Genomic DNA, 17,953 nt, shown 5'->3' with positions numbered 1-17,953 from the left:
CTAGGTCAGAAACAAAATTGCACTTATATTCTACGGAGTAGGCCAAAATATCATACTTATATTCTATAGTTGGGCCAAAATTGCCAATGCATAATCCCAATTGGTAGAGTCTAAAACATAGTCAAGCTAAAAGTTCCAAATATGATGCGTGTTAAAGTTCTTTTTGTAAAATAATAGATATATCATAATCTGATCAAAATATGCATATATAATGCAAGAACAGTAAATATAATAATAGTTCGAAAAATGTTACTCCAATTTATCTATCTATTTTTCATTCAAATCATCATCTCATAAAATTTATAAATTATATAAATTCATTAACAATTTATTCGATGCAACAATAATATTATATAAATAAAAAAATTTAGAAAAGGCAGATCATTACTTACCTTGCAAATGCGATCCAATTAATTCTGAAAATTCTTTTTCGAGCTTAATATTCCAAAATTATACTTTTTATCATAATTTTATCATAATTATTTTAGAAATAAAAATTCTAAATTCCGACACCCCCACGCAGGAGTGCCTGACATTTGATCAAGATGATTTTATTGAATCATGCTCGGACTAGTGTTGGCAAAGACCAGAATGGGCCTGACATGCTACCCAATGACACGCCGCCCAACAATTCGGAATCAAGATCCTTTACTATGGTCAATTCAAAATTACTGTGAAGAGTTTTTACTACATCCAACTACTTTAGAGAGAGAGTATGGTGAGAAAATCGAGTAAATAAATTTTACGGAGAGAGAAAGATTGAAAACTTCACCAAAAGCTTGATGACCTGGTGTGGCAGCGAGGCTCAATTTGTGCGAGGGGGGGAAACGGATTATAAACTATAGGGATAGGGAAGGAAGTTTTTCCGACACAACTCCGATCCCTCATCTGGTGATAGATCCTCATCTTCTTCTGGCTCAAATCTCACATCCAGGGCACTCATACCAATAGCTTCAGGTATGCTTTAGTTTGAGATTATTAAAGATATGCTCGACCTCGTTAGAATCTCAGTTTGGGTTTAATCATAGCCTCAGAGGCCACGGGTCAACATATCTGTCCATAAATCAAGAGAGAGAATAAGAGAGAAAGTATGGAAGAGAGAGAAAGTCCAACGAGAGAGAGAGAGAGAGAGAGAGAGAGAGAGGGGGGGGGACCCCTTTCTCTCTCCCCCCCCCCCCCCCTCCCCCGGCCCCAACCGCCAGGGCCGACGGCAGAAGGAGGTGGCGAGGTAGGCTCGGCCAACCTCGGCGGCCGACGGCGGCGAGCGAAAACAGGCCGAACGGGGCTCCCCTCTTTCGGGTGAAATCCCGGCGATTTTCCGGCTCAAATCCACAACGAATCACTTCTAAAATACCAGGATAGGAAGAGAAGAAGACGAGGAACACTTACCTCGGTCCGGCGAGGTTCCGGCGGCCCTTTCCGACGCTGAATTGCGGAGGAGATTCGGAGAAGAATCGTCGAGATCGGCGGCGACTCTCGGAGAAACCGGTGATGGAGTCCAAAGGAGGAGGAGAAGGCCTTAAATAGATGGAAATCCCGGGATTTTTTATAAGGTTTGCTTGCCCTCGAATTCTTGACTTCCGGCGATATCGGGGGAGGAATAAGACTCCGATTGGGAGTCTTCTCCTCCGCACGCCCGCTCAAGTGCTAGTAGGCCGGCCTGACCGGCCCACTAGCCCAAAAACGGGCAATTACATATATACAAAATTGATGTGCTTCTCGATATTCAGAATACCTAACTTTCATGAATTTGAGAATCGAAAGTGCGAGTTAGCTAATTTCAACAATGGATTGCATAGGTCCAAGTGGCTTGAATAAAGGGCTGTACATATAAATAACCAAGAAAGGGACCATGGAAGTTTGCCATTCAATGTAACAGACTTGTCAAAATCAAATGGTATCTGTTCAGCTAGGTGAACCTTAAATTCTGAGACCCATTATGTTCAACTACAGTAGTTTGCCTCTCAACAATTGTTTGGAGTTGTCAGCCATTACTTGGTACCTTTGCTATTGAATAAGGACCTGATTTTTTGTTTATAAAACATTAATTGGCTTCTTTTAGAACATTTTGAGAGAACATATAGGTCTTGTTTTTGGGGGTTGGGGAGTAATCAGAGAATGTAGACTCTTTAAGGGTTATGTTCACCTAAAAATAGATATCTAGAAACATAACCTCATTCAAGGAGATTTTAATTTTAATTATGCCTCAAGAGCAAATAGACAGCCTCCTTAATATCTGTACTTACATAATCCATTCATGTAACATCATCTCTGATCTCTGAGTGCATAACTTGGCCAAGCCTATGGCCAACCACTTGCACAGATGAGAGACCATTCGGTTTGAAGTGAGAACCCATAATGAGATACCATTCTTAATCATTTATCCATTCATAGGCCATCTACTTCTACTGAGGGAATGAGCTTGCATTTCCCTTGATTGGGCCCATTTCTAAACCCTCTTAGATCAGGAAATTGGAAAAGGAGGGATCCAACTACCTTCTACTGAGGCATCATGTCTCTTTCCTCTATACATATTGGTGCTTTGTGCTACCTTATATGGGTTTTAGACCTACAGCCGTAGAGAATAAATTTTGCTCATATTGTACCTTGAGGGAGTTTGATCATTACTAGTTTGGATGCAGTGTTATAAAAGATGATGTAATCTCAGGCATGGGCAGGGTAAATGAAGATGAACTTGTGTGCAGAATGCAGGAGATATGTTGTATCGGCACTACTGTAGAACTCGAACCTATGCCGTTGTGCTTGTCAGCCCAAGCCCTTTATCATGATATATACATATCATATTTATTATATATAAACATAAATATGGAAATGTGTGTGTAGACATTTAGCGTGTTAATACATAACTATGTATCCACATGTATATATGGATACATATGTATATTTATACATGTTGTTTTATAAAAGTGTTTTCTTGTAGTTTCCTTTTGTAAAGATACAAACAAACAAGAAAAAGGAATTCAGGTTGTATTAAAATTATCGCTGTATCTGAAATTTGTGGTTAGATCGTAAGTAGAAGCAGGGCCGGACGAGGCTAACTTCCCTCCCAATCTCAAGGGAAGGGGCAGCCTCAATATCCATTGAACTACACTCCTTCTCTCCATCTGTTGTTCTCTGGCGTTATCTGTTCATGGGAATCAGTCGGAGGGGATTTCTCGATCAATGATGAGGCTTTGGCACAGTTGTCACATAGAACAATTTGTGGCCACAAGAAGGTATTGATTCGAAACCTTCGACTAAAGCTCTGGTGCCAATCATGATTCAAAGACCGAGGAATCACAACAATCTTACCACTTCATCTTAGACAACAATGACATAAGTTATATTTATGTTTATTTATTGGTCCAGTGTAAATTTTATGAGCCTCAATATATCTCGAAAATAAATTATTATAAATTTTGTGAAATACAATATCTAGTCTTTTTCATTTTTATTTTCGAGGTATACCTTAAGGTCTGTTAATATGTCAATTTATGCAAATGGTACAAAAATCTGATAACATAGTTTTGTTGAATTGAAGAATTGATTAAGCGGCTTTTACCAAGGGTTTCATTTGGTCTATTTGGCAACTATGCTTAATATGATAAAAATAAAAAAAAAGCTACAGATTGACAAGAGCAGATTAAATCTATAAACAAGAAGAATATCCATGGAGTTTCGGGCCACCTATTGTTCGGTTTCTTTGTGCACTATCATTTACAATTTAGATTTGGTGCAGATAGTGTAAGAGAGATCTTGTTGTTGCTAAACACTTGAGCCCCCTTACTGTCCTCTACTTTTCTAAAACAAAGAAGAAGCATCTTTGATGCCCGAAAGTTTCTAATTTCTGGCGTAAAAGTGTGAGAATGCGTGCGGAACATATGTTTAGTCCCATATAGATTATTTACTGGATAGATCAGAGTATTTATATAAAATTAAGAAACCAAATAATATCTTTCGGTTAGTCTTTTTAGATGAGAGTCTGAATTGTGATAAATAGTATTAACTCATAATTTATGTGGACTAGAGGATATTGCAGCACAGATCTATTAGCGTCGACCATGAATATCGAGATGATCGTGGTGCCTGTGATTAGATTTGAATGAATTTAAATTTTGACAAAGATTAGATTAAAAACTTATTTTTTTTATATTTTTTTTTTGGATGAGATTATGAGCTGTGACAAAACGCCCGCCCAATTTTGGTGGGCTTTGGTATCGTGATTCTATTGGGCCGGACCCAACAATCCCTCCCTATGGCGTGCATCTCGGCCGCGCCGAATCGAACATTCTTCTCCCTTCCTACAATTCCTTCTCCTCCATCGCGCAACAGAGGAGAAGCAAGAAGTAGAAGAAGAGGAATAGCGAGGAGAAAGAGAGGCATGTGCCTGTGCTTCTTCCTTCCTCACTCTCCTTCCCGAATCTCCTTCTGCTTCCCCTCCCCTCCGATAATGTCAAGAAGAACGCTCCGCTCCACCGCCCCAGCCATGCACTCCAACCCCTCCCCTCCTCCTCTCCCTTCCCAATATCACCAAGAAGAGCAGCTTCAAAGCCAGCAGCAGGCCCTAAAGTACCACAACCAGACCAAGCACTCCCTCACCAATGGCTACGCCCGCGGTCCCCGCGGCCTCGACTGGGCCAACCAGCCCAACCCTTTCCTCCGCTTCCTCTCCTCCCCTCTCCATCCTCTCCTCCACTTCCCCCCTCTCCCCGGCGACTCCCCTCGCTACCACTCTCTTTTCTCTTCCTTTCCTTCACCACCTCACCCGCTTTCCCACGCCTTCCTCTCCCGCCTCCTCTACGACTCCCTCTCCCTCTCCGCCTGGAAGACCACCGGCCTCTCCACCTGGTCCCTCCGCGTCAACCCCAGCAGCGGCAACCTCCACCCCACCGAAGCCCACCTCCTCTCGCTACCTCTCCCCGACGGCAACTCCCCTCTCTCCTCTTCCCCTTTCCTCGCCCATTACTCCCCCAAGGACCACTCCCTCCAGCTCCGCGCCCGCCTCGAAACCTCTTCCCTCTTCCCCAATCATGGCGGCTCCGTGCTTCTCCTCGTTCTCTCTTCCATCTTCTGGCGCGAGGCTTGGAAGTACGGCGAGCGCGCCCTCCGCTACTGCAACCACGACGTCGGCCACGCCCTCGCCGCCGTCGCCCTCGCTGCTGCTTCCCTCGGCTGGGACGCCCGCCTCCTCGACGTCCTTGGCCACGACGACCTCGACCGCCTCCTCGGCCTTCACCGCGCCGACCGTCCGCCGCCTTCCCAGCTCCGCGACCGACCCGTCCGCGGCCGCTTCCCTTGGATCGAATCCCAGCATCCCGACTGCGCCCTCCTCCTCTTCCCCTTCGGCGCTGCGCCCTCCGTTGACTACTCCGCTCTCAGAGGCGCCCTCTCCCGGTTTCCGTCTTTGGAGTGGCTCGGGTACCCCCGATTCTCTCAGCAAGGACCATGTTTGCTGGGATATCATCTACCGGACAGCCGAGGCCGTGAAGAAGCCACCGACGCCCAGCGATCGTTTCTCCGTAAATCCCTTCCACGAGAGCGGATTGATATCAGAAAGTTTATACAAAGGTCTCACGGTTCGGGAGGTGGTCAGGAAGCGGAGGAGTGCGGTTGATATGGATGGCGTTCATGTGATGAAGAGGGAAACTTTCTATCAGATACTGTTGCATTGCCTTCCTTCGGGGGAGGTGGGACCGGGGGAGAAGCAGGGGAAGCAATTCGCACTGCCATTCAGGGTTCTGAGTTGGGATGCGGAGGTGCATGCTGCTCTGTTTGTTCACAGGGTCGCAAATTTGCCTCAGGGCTTGTATTTCTTGGTGAGGAATGAGGACCATTTCGATGGCCTGAGGCGGGCGATGAGGCCGGAGTTTGAGTGGGTGAAGCCGGAGGGTTGCCCTGCTGGCCTCCCCCTGTATAGGCTTGCGAGAGGGAACTGTCAGGAGCTAGCCAAGCAGCTGTCTTGCCATCAGGTATGGTGCTTTAATATTTCCTATGTGCTTGTTAGAGTCTTTCTTTGCTCTCATCCATCTCTGTCCTCAAATGCAGGATATTGCCTCGGATGGGTGCTTCAGCCTAGGCATGGTAGCTCGTTTTGAGCCAGTTTTGCGGGAAAGGAATGCTTGGATGTATCCTCGTCTATTCTGGGAGACTGGAGTTCTTGGTCAAGTATTATACCTTGAAGCACATGGTGTTGGGATATCTGCAACTGGAATTGGTTGCTACTTTGATGATGCCGGTATATGTTTTTTTTATAAAAAAAATTCTTTAGCCTGAGTTTTGAGTACAACATACGGATGACTCGTAACTTTTCCTAGCATGCTTTAGGAATTCTAAATGTATTGTTGCTATATAATGTGAATTTCATATTCCATGTGGTAAATATATAAGTAGCGAAGGAAAAGTGGCACAATATACTATGTTTTATGAAAAACAGACTGATCCTATCATTACCAATTCTAAGAATTTCATTTTTTTGTTAAATTTGTATTCCATTTGCAAAAACTTACTTAAATTTCAGCAACTAATGTGATATGACTTCTTCCATCTTCTTGGTGAAAAGGGCTAGTGAAATGGTGGGATGGGCAGATTGTGGAGAATTGACAAGGATCTGGGTAGTTGTCAGAGTGAAAAGAGGAGGGCTTTTGGTATGTCCTTGAGGTTAAAGATAGAAGAGGTTGGCTTCTATCTCCTTTTTCACCTTTTTCATGTTAGAATTAAGATGGTTGGCTTGGAAAGTTTAGAGGAGGGTCTGGTAGTTATGGTGTGGGAGAAAGATGGGGAAGATGCTGATATTGAAAGCTGATTCTGATAGCTTCTTAACCAGTAAAATCAAGATCAAGGCATCATGGGATGGAGGAACTACAAAATTGGAGTTGGGCTGTAAGGTAATGAAAGTTATGATTAAAAGAAAAGAGAATTTGACATCTAGGAAGTTGACAATGTTTGGATGATAAAGCAATGGATTTTTTTGTTGAAGGAAAAGCAAAGCGTAAGCTAAGTACTAATATAGGTAACTAATGAAAATTAGACCTACAGTTCGAGGGATTAGGAGGATAGTGTGATAAGAGAATAGGTGGTATACAGAATTGCAAACATGGTCAAGTTAAATGCGGCATGTATTTATTCCAAGAATAAATTGAGAAACTTAAAGTTGCAATGAGAAATCAGGTGGTCAGATTTTATGGACTTCGCTACAAAGTGGCTTTGGGAGATTAAAGGAGTGTCTGGGTTATGCAGTATTTAGCTGAAACAGATCACAATATCATTTTTCTATTTCTTTCCAGCGATGATATTATAGGGAAAAGTTGTTGCATGTTAGAAGGCTGATAATTTTGAGATTATATGAGGGTTTGTGATGATAATGGAATTTGTAGAGATGGGATGTTCTGGAGTTGGGGAAGGAAACGTTGATTTCATGTATACTTTGTGCAAGAAAGAATGACAATGATATGAATGGGGTTGTTTGTTTGTTTACATTTAGTTAGAGGTGCATTTTTTGCATATCCAGACTAGTTAGATTAATAGTTAAGAATTCCAGTGATATAAAACTTTTGACAGATTCTTGTTTTTGAAGGTTGAGAGACACAAATCCTTGTTGAATTATTGGTCATGCTCTAGTTTATTTTGATCCCTTTAACAAGGATTGGTGACTCAGATTTTCTAGTCGGAGGACCGTATGCTTCATTGCTGTGACCTGTGGTATGGTTGGATATGATCTCTTGATTTTGTACAGTTTTTGATCCTTGCCCCTCGCTATAGATATAAATGTAGAGATTAATTGAGAAGATAAACTTAAGGTGCCCCTTGATAAACTCAGCAAACCTTATTTTTCAATTTTTGACAATAAGTGACTGATTTAATCAAGAAATGATGTAAGAGACCTATGTAAAAATATCAGACTCTGAAAATCACAGATTTATGTTTTTTGTGATAAGCATCTTGAAACCAATAAACACCACATTGACAACTCCAAACCACTACTTAGCTTCTTGTTAACACTATTATGCTCAGATGATTAAAAATCAACACGTCGCCCACAAACAGGGGTTACACACATGAGATGTGGTCTGTTATTTGTTGTTTAGCCCACAGCCCTATTTATGTTAACCAGAATATTCTAGAATATGCTGTGGTAGGGAGTTATAAATCACTTTTATGCATACGAAAAGACAAACATGAAATATATTTAGACTACCTTTTCATCTGGTGGTCCCTTAGTATTTTTGTTAGCTGATGATGGAATATGTACTTTGCATGTTTTCTTTTTGCAAACGAATCCTCCTTGTGCCTTATAATCAAGCATCAATAATTCTTAAATTTGTTATGATTCTATGGTGGCTCATGCATTGTCATTGATTTCTAATTCAAGTGTTGTAGTTGGAGCAACTAGGGGTAGCAACTGGATAGGGTCATATTATCTATAAGATGCATGGGCTTGTCTGGTATTTAATTCATTGTTGCTTGATCTGTACCCACCAGCAGGTTAAATCTGCTGATCCTCATTGATCTTGCTCAAAGCTGTTTGCCCTTTTCCTTTACCGTCTTCTTCTTGTTTGGCCTCCTGTAGTAGAGTAGTAGACTCTAACCTTGACCCTTGAGCTGTCCATGGACCTGCATGGTGATATTGTACTAGGAGTATCTTTATAAGCTATTGTTACTTTGACTGTGTGGTTACTTGATGAAACTTATTGTTATTTATAAACTTATTGTTGCTCTGATCAGAACTTTGCCATGAGCTCTCAGAACTTTGCCATCAGCTCTCGCAACAATGACCTAATAGATCATGCAGGTGTAACAATGCATAATCTGTTTTAGTTTTAAGTTGTTAGTGCCAATTACTACTTGACCTGCAAATGAAATAGCCTCTCGATACACATGTTTTTGTAGGCGGAGCCTGTCGGGTTAAAAATTCCGGCCCCATTTGGCAATGTAGGTCTAATCTTTGATTTGCCTGACATAAAGAACACCTTGTAAGTGGATAACAGAAAGAGGTAAACTCAGCAATGCTAAGAAAACTTCTTTTGACACAACTATTATAAGGCAGGGTACTTCCCTTTGGACACGCTGGCATGGAACCCTTTTTTTGTGATAAAGGTAGGTGGGCTAGCCCACCGAATTGTCACGAAGCCTTTTTTTTTTTGTGATAAAGGTAGGTGGGATAGCCCACTGAACCGCCACAAATGACAATACAGATCATGGCATTTAGCAAAACTAGGGAGTGCAACTTGCTGGAGTTGCAGAACTCAAATGAGGGGATATTTTTTTTTTTAAATAGACCTTAATTTGAAATATGTGCAATCCATCCAATTTGCTGGAACATAGAAATGAAATGGCATGACCTTCCATTCTATTTGACTTCGCTGCGCATCCAAGAGTGGTTGATGGTCAAATGTTGATGCCTTTCTTAACGCTCCTGTCTGTACATCTGGGAGGCAATCATGTATCAAAAAACCTTTATTGTCATTCTACTGCTAATGGTATGTATTTCTGCTGGCATGTGCCAATTCGATAGATAATGGTTCACACTATAGCATAAGACTGCATCAAATTTTTAAGAATGATATGGTGAATAAGAAGCCTATAAAACCCACAGTAAAGATGCCAGTGTCTAAGCATCTGCAATTCTGCATTCTTGTTTGACTTTTATGAAACCAGTATTCTTCCTTTAAGGTACTCAAGCCCCTCTTTGTTTGGCTGGAATTGGATGCACTATATCTAGAAAATTTATTTAGAACTCAGAAGTAAAAGTTTGTTAAAAATGAAGATGAGGCAAAAGAAACAATGAAAACCATACATGTGGGGTGCTTATCTGGGCTGATCAGTTACTTTGAGAATACCAAGTTCCGTAGTGGGTGGAAATTGTGCAGGTCTCCATGCAGGCTGAAAAAGAATGATGTTTCTCCTTCGTGGGCCACTTTTTACATAGCATGCCCGAGTAATAGTTGTAGTTGCTAATGCCCTGCTGTGTATATGCGGTCTCTTAATGCACTAGATATTTTGATAATTTAAAAATTAGGTAGGCTGCTTACTGGATTTTTTGATCAGAAGTATAGCCCTCTGGGGATTTTTTTTTATAAAAAAAAATTATTATACTTGAAACTAGGAACTTCACTTTCATAAATGGAGAAGAAGAAGAAGAAGAAAATATTATGCTAAAAGTTTCCAATGGTTCTAATTCTATTTTCTTGCATGAGAAGCCCCATGCGGTGCCGACTTTGCAAGCTTTTTAGGTTTATACGGTGTTATGATAAGATGCATCCCTTTTTCTTCTGCTACATGTTCTTATATGTCTTTTGTTCTAGATCTAATTAATTGTTGAAACCTTAGAGTTGAGCTGTTTCTCGAGTTCATGCTAGATACTGCAATAGACCCGAAGTATTAAATATTGCAATTAACATTTCCATAGGTTCAGTTTTCTTAGCTGCGATACTTTTCTCCCTTCTATCTACAACTGCAAACATGTGAAAAATATAATGTCTTCATTGTTCTTATCTGTAGAACAGTAATGATTCATGTTTGTTTGCCACTCACAGGCCATAGATCTTTCTCTGTATGCAACCAAATGCTACAATTTGTGACACTTTCTGTGCTTAATAAACTAATTGTGCTTCATTTTCAAGATGACAGTATTATGAGAAATAAAGCAAGCTCTGAGATAAAATTTGGGCTTGTACAATATAGAGCCTTTCAGATATTCAAACTGACGTGGTTTTATTTAGCCTGTTAGAGCTATATGTTCATTGCATAAAATCTTTTGGCCAGATATTTATATGTTTCCCTTTGTAGGTTATCTTGGCATTTTATGAATTGCCATGATGAGATAAATGAGGATTGTTGCAGTAGTAGAATTGAAGTACTGGAAGTAAAGATGCACCTTTGGATTTCGATATAATAGCCTATTGCAATATGATAACCTAATCATTCTAACTGTATGGAACAATAACGAAATCCTTGTTATGCTTTATGCCTTAGAATGTTAGGTTGTGGGTTTGTGCAGATAAGATTGGCATAGCAGGAAGATGGACATTAAGTTAAATTTTAAATTTGTTACTAGTACAAATGACGGTCGTATTAATAATTTGAAAAAAGGAGAAAGGGACTTGCACTAATGGAGGGCAAACAATTAAGAATTTTTGTTTTTGAAGTTGAAAACTTGAATATCATGCTTTTGTTTTTTTTGTTTTTTTTTTTTTTTGGGGGGGGGGGGGGGGGGTGGTTAGTTGCTGCTAAATGCTTATTGTAAACTAAGTACAATCACTAAATTGCATGCTCATTATGGCAGTGAAGGGGCACTGTTTGCATGATTCTAGCTTTTCCAATAAAAGTTAATACATCTGGTATTTTCCCCTTAACTCTGAGGTGCATCAACACAAGAATTATGTTATCTTCGAACTCCCTCTTTTAAAACTCTCATATCCATAACTATTCTATGTATCTTTTTTATTTGAAACACCCCATTCTAGTTCTATGTCCACAACTTCAAGCTGTGACATTGCCAGAGATCGGTTTGCGCAAGTTATGACACCTAACTGAAGGACTTACAGTATTCAATGATACTTTCTAGGATCACCACGATGATACAAAAACTTAATTATCGCTTTCATTTGTGCTCAAGGATCAACAAGAATGTTGGCAAGCTTGAAAAAACCTTGTTTGGAGGTTGTCCTTCACATTGCACATTTAGCTCGTAATTTAATGTCTCTAAACCTCAAAGCATGGGAAACATTGGGAATATCCTATATGTAATGTCAACACATGATTGGTTACATGCCATCCAAGGTTCAAACCCTCAGTTTTAGTTTTGGTTTTCACCGGGCAAAATGAGTTTCCGTTTCGTTATTTCAGTCAAAAAAATTACAAGGAAAATGATAAAATAGTATATAAAAATAGTCAAAAATATTATAGGGAATCCAAAAATTATAAAAGTGATTAAGAAAAATAGATAGAGAAATAAATTGAATCAAGTAAATAAAAGACAATTCATCTTAAAATATATTTAGTTGTTTATGTGCTTTGGGTGTTTCAGTTCAATGACAATTATGATTTTTTTTTTTAAAGAAAAAGGTTACTTTTACATTATTCTTCTATAGGGTAATGTAGCATTTTACAGTTTGATGACAATGTACATCATTGTGATGTTAGCAGTAGGATAACCAAATCCTTGGTCCAAAAAAAAAGGAAAAGAAAAGAAAAATAAATTTCTTTGAATTTCTCTGACCCAACATCACGTTCTCATTTTAATCTCAACAAAATGCTTATTGAAATTTAGACTAAATAAAGAAATGACAAAAATAAACTTAAGTCACCCATATATACAATACATTTGGTGCATGAGCTAGTTTTCGCCAAAATTCTCTGCTTCCAGATTGGCTCAGACTGAAACTAAAAAGTTTTGGTTTTGGTTTTGGAATCTTTGCATAACTTGTCTATTCCTGAACCTCTATGTTGTCTTATCAAGTAGTTCTTTGCCTATATATATCTGACACTTTTATGGTAGGCATGAATTAATATAAAATAAGGTTAGTAAAGTCGAGGGCAAGAAAAAACATGAATTCAGCAAACCATCTCTTGCCTTGCCTCCATATGCCAGCAATCTATCTTGTGAGCTTGATTACTATAAATGCAAATTTTAGGGTGCCTCTAATTAGGGTGTAGTCTTGTTGGAAATGTCAGTGATTGATTTTCCATTTCATTCTCAATATTGCAGTTAAATGTTTCATAAGATCAAATTGCAAGATTGTTTAAATAATTGTTTAAACTTTTATCTTGTATCATGCAGTTCATGAGGTTCTTGGCCTGAAAGATTTGGAGTTCCAGAGTCTCTATCATTTCACTGTTGGAAGTCCTGTGTTAGACAAGCGAATTATGAGTCTTCCTGCATATCCAGGCCCTGGAATAGATGCATAACTTTCTTTTATGGCACATAGCCGAAGAAAAGCAATTGACAGGTACTTGGGGACCAATCCTGCTCCCAAATATGCTCGTTTGTATAAGCATCAGTTAACTGGCAGTTTTCCCAAAACCTTGTTTTAGACTAGGTGGATGTGCTGAGAAACGAAAAATGCAAATAAAAAATGTATCTATATGTATTACTGTACAGTGGCATTAGTGTTACCAAGATACAACTTTATTCTTGTGCTGCAAATCATGAAGCTACCTCAGGGTTCCGTATGACATTCTGCTACATGTTTCACAGAATTCCCTGTGGGCATTGTTGATTGTCATTTCCTGTGCCACTGCCAGTGTATTGTGCTGCCTTTGCTTCACGCAGCCTGAACCTGATGGTCTCAAGCAGGAAAAGAAATTGGCATCTTAAGGGTAAAGAATTAATAACAGTTTGGACAAAAACAAATTTCACGCAGTCTCTATTTAGTTGGCAACATAAAACCCGGTGAATATACAACTGCTATGTTGGAGATGCAGCAGGCGTTGCGGAACATGGAAAAAAGAAGATGCATGCATGTTTTCACTTACAATAGAGGCTCAGGACATGCAGGTTTTCAAGCGAAAGCTAATTATTTATCTATTTTTTTTACTCTCTCAAAGAAATATACCATCATTTGCAGGCCCAGTAGAGATGACGGTCATATTAACGGTTATGAACGAAGTGAAAAAGGACTGTTAAGTTGGTCTCTTCTTTATCGCCTTTCTTATCTCTTACTTTTTCAATAACAACTAAATCAATTATAGAAGTTAGAAAAATATCTAAGAGCATTTGACTCCAATAAAATTTATTTTTATTTTCTAAAACAACGATATATATTATTTCAAATCAAGGGTAATAAATTTTTTTCAAAATTTCAGAAAAAATTAAAAGGGGAAAACACTGAGACCAATCTTTTGATTTTTTTTTTTTTTTTTAAATGAGCTGAGTAGTTACTGGTATAAAGGCTCGCACACAATTACCGTTGGAGCATGGAGCTCCACGCGGGTGCTTTACCCGCTTCATTTGCTCCCTCCTTCCTCGTTCGCAGCAGCTCCCGCATAAGCAAGCGGAAAAAGGGCGAACCTCCCCCTAAACTCGTTCCCAAACGCGTCAACACCCTCGCCTACCCCAAATCCTCGCCCACTCCTCTCCTCTCCCTCTCCCACCGCGCCCCCCTCACCCGCGACCAAGCGCTCGATCGCGTCCTCGCCGACCTCGACTCCGCCCTTGCCCGCGGCGTCCATGTCGACGCCTCCATCTTCGCCTCCCTCCTCGAGACATGCTCCCGGATGCGCTCCCTCCGCCACGGCGCCCGCCTCCGCCGCCTCATCCCCCCCGCCCTCCTCCGCCGGAACCCCGAACTCGCCGCCAGGCTCCTCCGCCTGTATGCCTCATGCGGCCGCGTCGAAAAAGCACACCAGCTGTTCGACCAAATGCCGCACCGGTTTAAGAACAGCGCCTTCCCTTGGAACTCCCTCATCTCCGGCTACACCGAGCTGGGCCTCTACGAAGACGCCATGGCCCTATATTACCAGATGGAGGAGGAGGGCGTCGAGCCCGACCGGTTCACCTTCCCGCGAGTTCTCAAGGCCTGTGCTGGAATCGGGTCGGTGAGCCACGGAGAGGCCCTCCACCGCCACATTGTCCGCTCGGGCTTCGGCACCGACATCTTCGTGCTCAATGCGCTCGTCGACATGTACGCGAAGTGCGGCGACATCCAGAAAGCCCGCCAGATTTTCGACAAAATCCCCGACAGAGATCCTGTCTCATGGAATTCGATGATAACAGGTTATATACGTCATGAACTTCCTCTCGAGGCCATGGGCATCTGCAGAAGCATGCTTGGAGCTGGGATCGATCCAGACTCTGTAACCATCTCATCAATGCTCTCCGGGTCCTCCTCGTCTTCTAGCAACAAGCTCGGGCTTCAAATTCATGGTTGGGTTCTCCGACACGGGCTCCAGTGGGATTTATCAGTCGCAAATTCTTTGGTCGGGATGTACTCCGAGCACAGCCAATTGGATCGAGCTCGGTCGATATTTGAATCGATGCCGGAAAAGGATTTGGTGTCCTGGAATGCTATAATCTCTGCTCACCGTAGGGATCATCGGGTACTCACTTTGTTTCAGAGCATGGAGGATTCAGGGGTGCTTCCAGACCGAGTCACTTTCGTATCGTTGCTCTCGGCGTGTGCGAATTTGGGCTTAGTGGAGGACGGCCGGAGGTTGTTCTCGGAGATGGAGGAGAGACGCAAGATAACACCGGGGATGGAGCACTATGGGTGCATGGTGAACATGTTGGGAAGAGCAGGGCTGGTGGGCGAGGCTTACGAGCTCATCTCGAAGCAGATGCCATTCGACGGCGGACCGACGGTGTGGGGGGCGTTGCTGTTTGCTTGCTCGGTGCATGGGGACGATGAAATTGGAGAGGTTGCGGCAGGGAGATTGTTTGAGTTGGAACCTGACAATGAGCTTAATTTTGAGCTGTTGATGAAGATTTATAGGAATGCAGGAAGATTGGAAGAGGTGGAGAGGGTGAGGATGTTGATGAGGGAGAGAGGATTGGAATCAGAGTACTTGAGGGTGTGAAAAATGCGGATTCCCCACCATTTCCTTTCTCCTTGTAATTAATATCTTCTTCTAAGTCGTTGCATGCAAATATTATAATTTGCAAGAACAGTATCTGATTTTTTTCCTGGAAGCATTTTTTTTTATCAGCTGCTCATAATGCTATCGTATGAGCACAGTCTGCTGCATCACTATCTAGAAAGTTACACAAAGCAGAGAAAACTGAAGACTGCTGGATCCTTAAAAATTTTTCAGAATGATGAGCAACAAATGAGGTGATTCAGTCAGCAGCTTGGTTCATTTTTCGAAGAACGTGCCTAATCTGAATAGTCCGATCCTTCCAGAAGCAGGTGCTTCATTTCCTTCCGCTCCTCCACCGAAGGTGCTCAACCAACGAGGCTGACTTACCTCCTTCAAGGCTCAGTAGAGGCCTGCGGTTTCACTGTTTAGGATGTAATTATAGCAAAATTTTATTTTAATGAATGACAAAAATGAAATCTATCACTTGATCCAGAGTTCCTTCACCGGTAAATGAAGATATAAGATGAAGCAATAATGAACAAGCTTCACTACGAGAAAACTCAGTAATTAGCTGTATGGTAAGTGGGCTCTAACATGCAAGGTGTTACACGAGATCTGGTGCTCGAGCCATTTTCTTCAGGACTTTGCCGGAATTGTTACTGACTTTTATAATAGTTATAGCAATTATTATTTGCACAAAAAATAACTTTTCAAATTTTTAATAATAAAATAACTATTGAAATAAAAGCTGTTATGATGTAAAATAATGAATAGTAATAAAATTAATGGTATTATCTTTTCCTTTATTCTCTGTTAGATATAATAACACTCTTTGAGGGAATTCTAAGGAAAAGATATAAAATGTAAAAGTACTTTTGTTTAAAAGAAGGAATAATATGAAATAACGACTACTATTGTTATCTTACATGATTCATTGTAATCACTAGATTTTTATATTATATGTCTCAATAATTATTATAAAATTATTATTTAAAATCATGATGGATTGTAGCCGGCAAACAGCTGTTATAATTACGTCAAGTGCGCCATCCTTGACGTAGCTCATGTGCCCGGCAACCATGTTCGGCGAGACCGATGAAAAAGCCAACCAGAGAAGCAACTTGAAAAAGCCAACCAGAGAAGCAACTTGAAAAAGCAACTTGAGCCCGCATTTTCTCCTGACATTTTGGCTGTGCTCCCACCCCAAGAAAACAAAAAAAAAAAAAAAAAATCACTTTACCGGTGCTTGTACTCTCAGGACGTGGTTAACCTCCCGTGCACCGGCTTCCGCGAGAAAGCGGATCGCCAATGCGAGACGGACGTGTCCTAAACGAATAAACCGGACCGTGGTTCGGTTGGACCTTCTGGTTCCGGCTCTCCCCCACCCCAAACCACCGTCCTCCCCCTTCCCCTCCACCCATCGTGTCCGCCCCTTTCATCGTCACCGACGCGACGCAGAACGGCGATCTGGCGGTGGCCCAGCACCGCACCCTCCCTGGAGGCGGCCGCCGCCGCCGCCATCGGCCCCGGCGTTGCCATTCACGGCCGCGAGCGGCTCTTCCTGTCGGACCCCGGGCCAACCCCACCGGTTACCTCTCCGTCCTCGAGCGCCTCAATGACCACTCCCACGCTCGAATCCCTCCTCGCCACCCTCAAGACCTTCTCCTCCCTCCTCGACCAGTAAATTAACGGCAGATCCCCAGCCTAATCTAAGCCCCCAGTCGAGATAAAAGACTCCAAATTCCCATCGCCTATTAGCCTTGTAGCCCCTCCCCCGCCCCCCTCGATCCGATCCGGTCTACCCCCAGTGGCCCAGCTTCAGCTTCGCTAGGGGGTGTTTCCAGATAGCGGCGATGTTGCCGGAGGCGGTGGATGAAGAGAGTTCCAGAGAAGCTTTTCTTTTTGTTTTCTAATTATATTTTTTTAATTCACTTATGGACACGACGTTCCAGTGCCATCACGGCACTGCCTCTCCGCGTCGGCATCGTCAACTGTTGTGCGACGCGGTAATGAAGGCAAAGCAACTTGCAATTCCCTTTGCTTTCCGAGCTAGTCATCTAGTTTATTAAAGCGGAGCAGGCTCCACCATTGAAAAGCTGTCTCCAATCTACACCTTTGTTTTCACACATAGAACTCATTTGGTTCGAAATATATATATATATATACACACACACAATTAATAAAAAAATAGAAAACAATAAAAATATTTTTAATTTAATTAAAAAAAAAATTTACCAAGAAAAAATTATTTTTTAAAAAAAATATATTTTTAACTCGTTAAAAACTAGGTATTTTTTTATTAAAAATATAATAGGTATTTCATATAATTTTTTTAAAATAGTAGATGTTTAACTATTTTTTTATGATTAATTAAATATATTTAAATTATTTTTTAGATAATATAATTTTAAAAATTATTTTTTAAAAAAAAATTACGAAC

General features: G+C 41.3%; 2 protein-coding genes and 1 long non-coding RNA gene across 3 annotated transcripts; all 3 read left to right on the top strand.

Annotated features, from left to right (window-relative positions):
* The first annotated feature begins 1,481 nt into the window (after positions 1 to 1,481).
* Positions 1,482 to 3,218, top strand: LOC120110848. Its single transcript, XR_005511967.1, has 2 exons — positions 1,482 to 1,553; positions 2,643 to 3,218. It is a non-coding gene; the product is annotated as an uncharacterized LOC120110848 (long non-coding RNA).
* Positions 3,219 to 4,169: 951 nt separating this feature from the next.
* LOC103702788 lies at positions 4,170 to 13,144 on the top strand. Its single transcript, XM_008785353.4, is given in 4 exon segments — positions 4,170 to 5,416; positions 5,418 to 5,969; positions 6,046 to 6,235; positions 12,779 to 13,144. Coding segments are annotated over 4 exon segments (2,031 nt in total). The 5' UTR covers positions 4,170 to 4,255; the 3' UTR covers positions 12,907 to 13,144.
* Positions 13,145 to 13,899: 755 nt separating this feature from the next.
* LOC103702899 (pentatricopeptide repeat-containing protein At4g25270, chloroplastic) lies at positions 13,900 to 15,996 on the top strand. Its single transcript, XM_008785537.3, has one exon. It carries the CDS (start codon positions 13,915 to 13,917, stop codon positions 15,511 to 15,513), a length of 1,599 nt encoding a protein of 532 aa, XP_008783759.3. The 5' UTR covers positions 13,900 to 13,914; the 3' UTR covers positions 15,514 to 15,996.
* Positions 15,997 to 17,953: the final 1,957 nt, after the last annotated feature.

Source organism: Phoenix dactylifera, chromosome 5 (genome assembly GCF_009389715.1).
Source record: "Phoenix dactylifera cultivar Barhee BC4 chromosome 5, palm_55x_up_171113_PBpolish2nd_filt_p, whole genome shotgun sequence".
Taxonomy (NCBI): Eukaryota; Viridiplantae; Streptophyta; class Magnoliopsida; order Arecales; family Arecaceae; genus Phoenix; species Phoenix dactylifera.
This window is presented reverse-complemented; position numbering and strand designations above follow the sequence as displayed.

What these genes read in the sequence shown, in the direction of transcription:
- LOC103702899 (XM_008785537.3), top strand. Translation starts at nt 13,915, where the DNA reads ATGGAGCTCCACGCGGGTGCTTTACCCGCTTCATTTGCTCCCTCCTTC.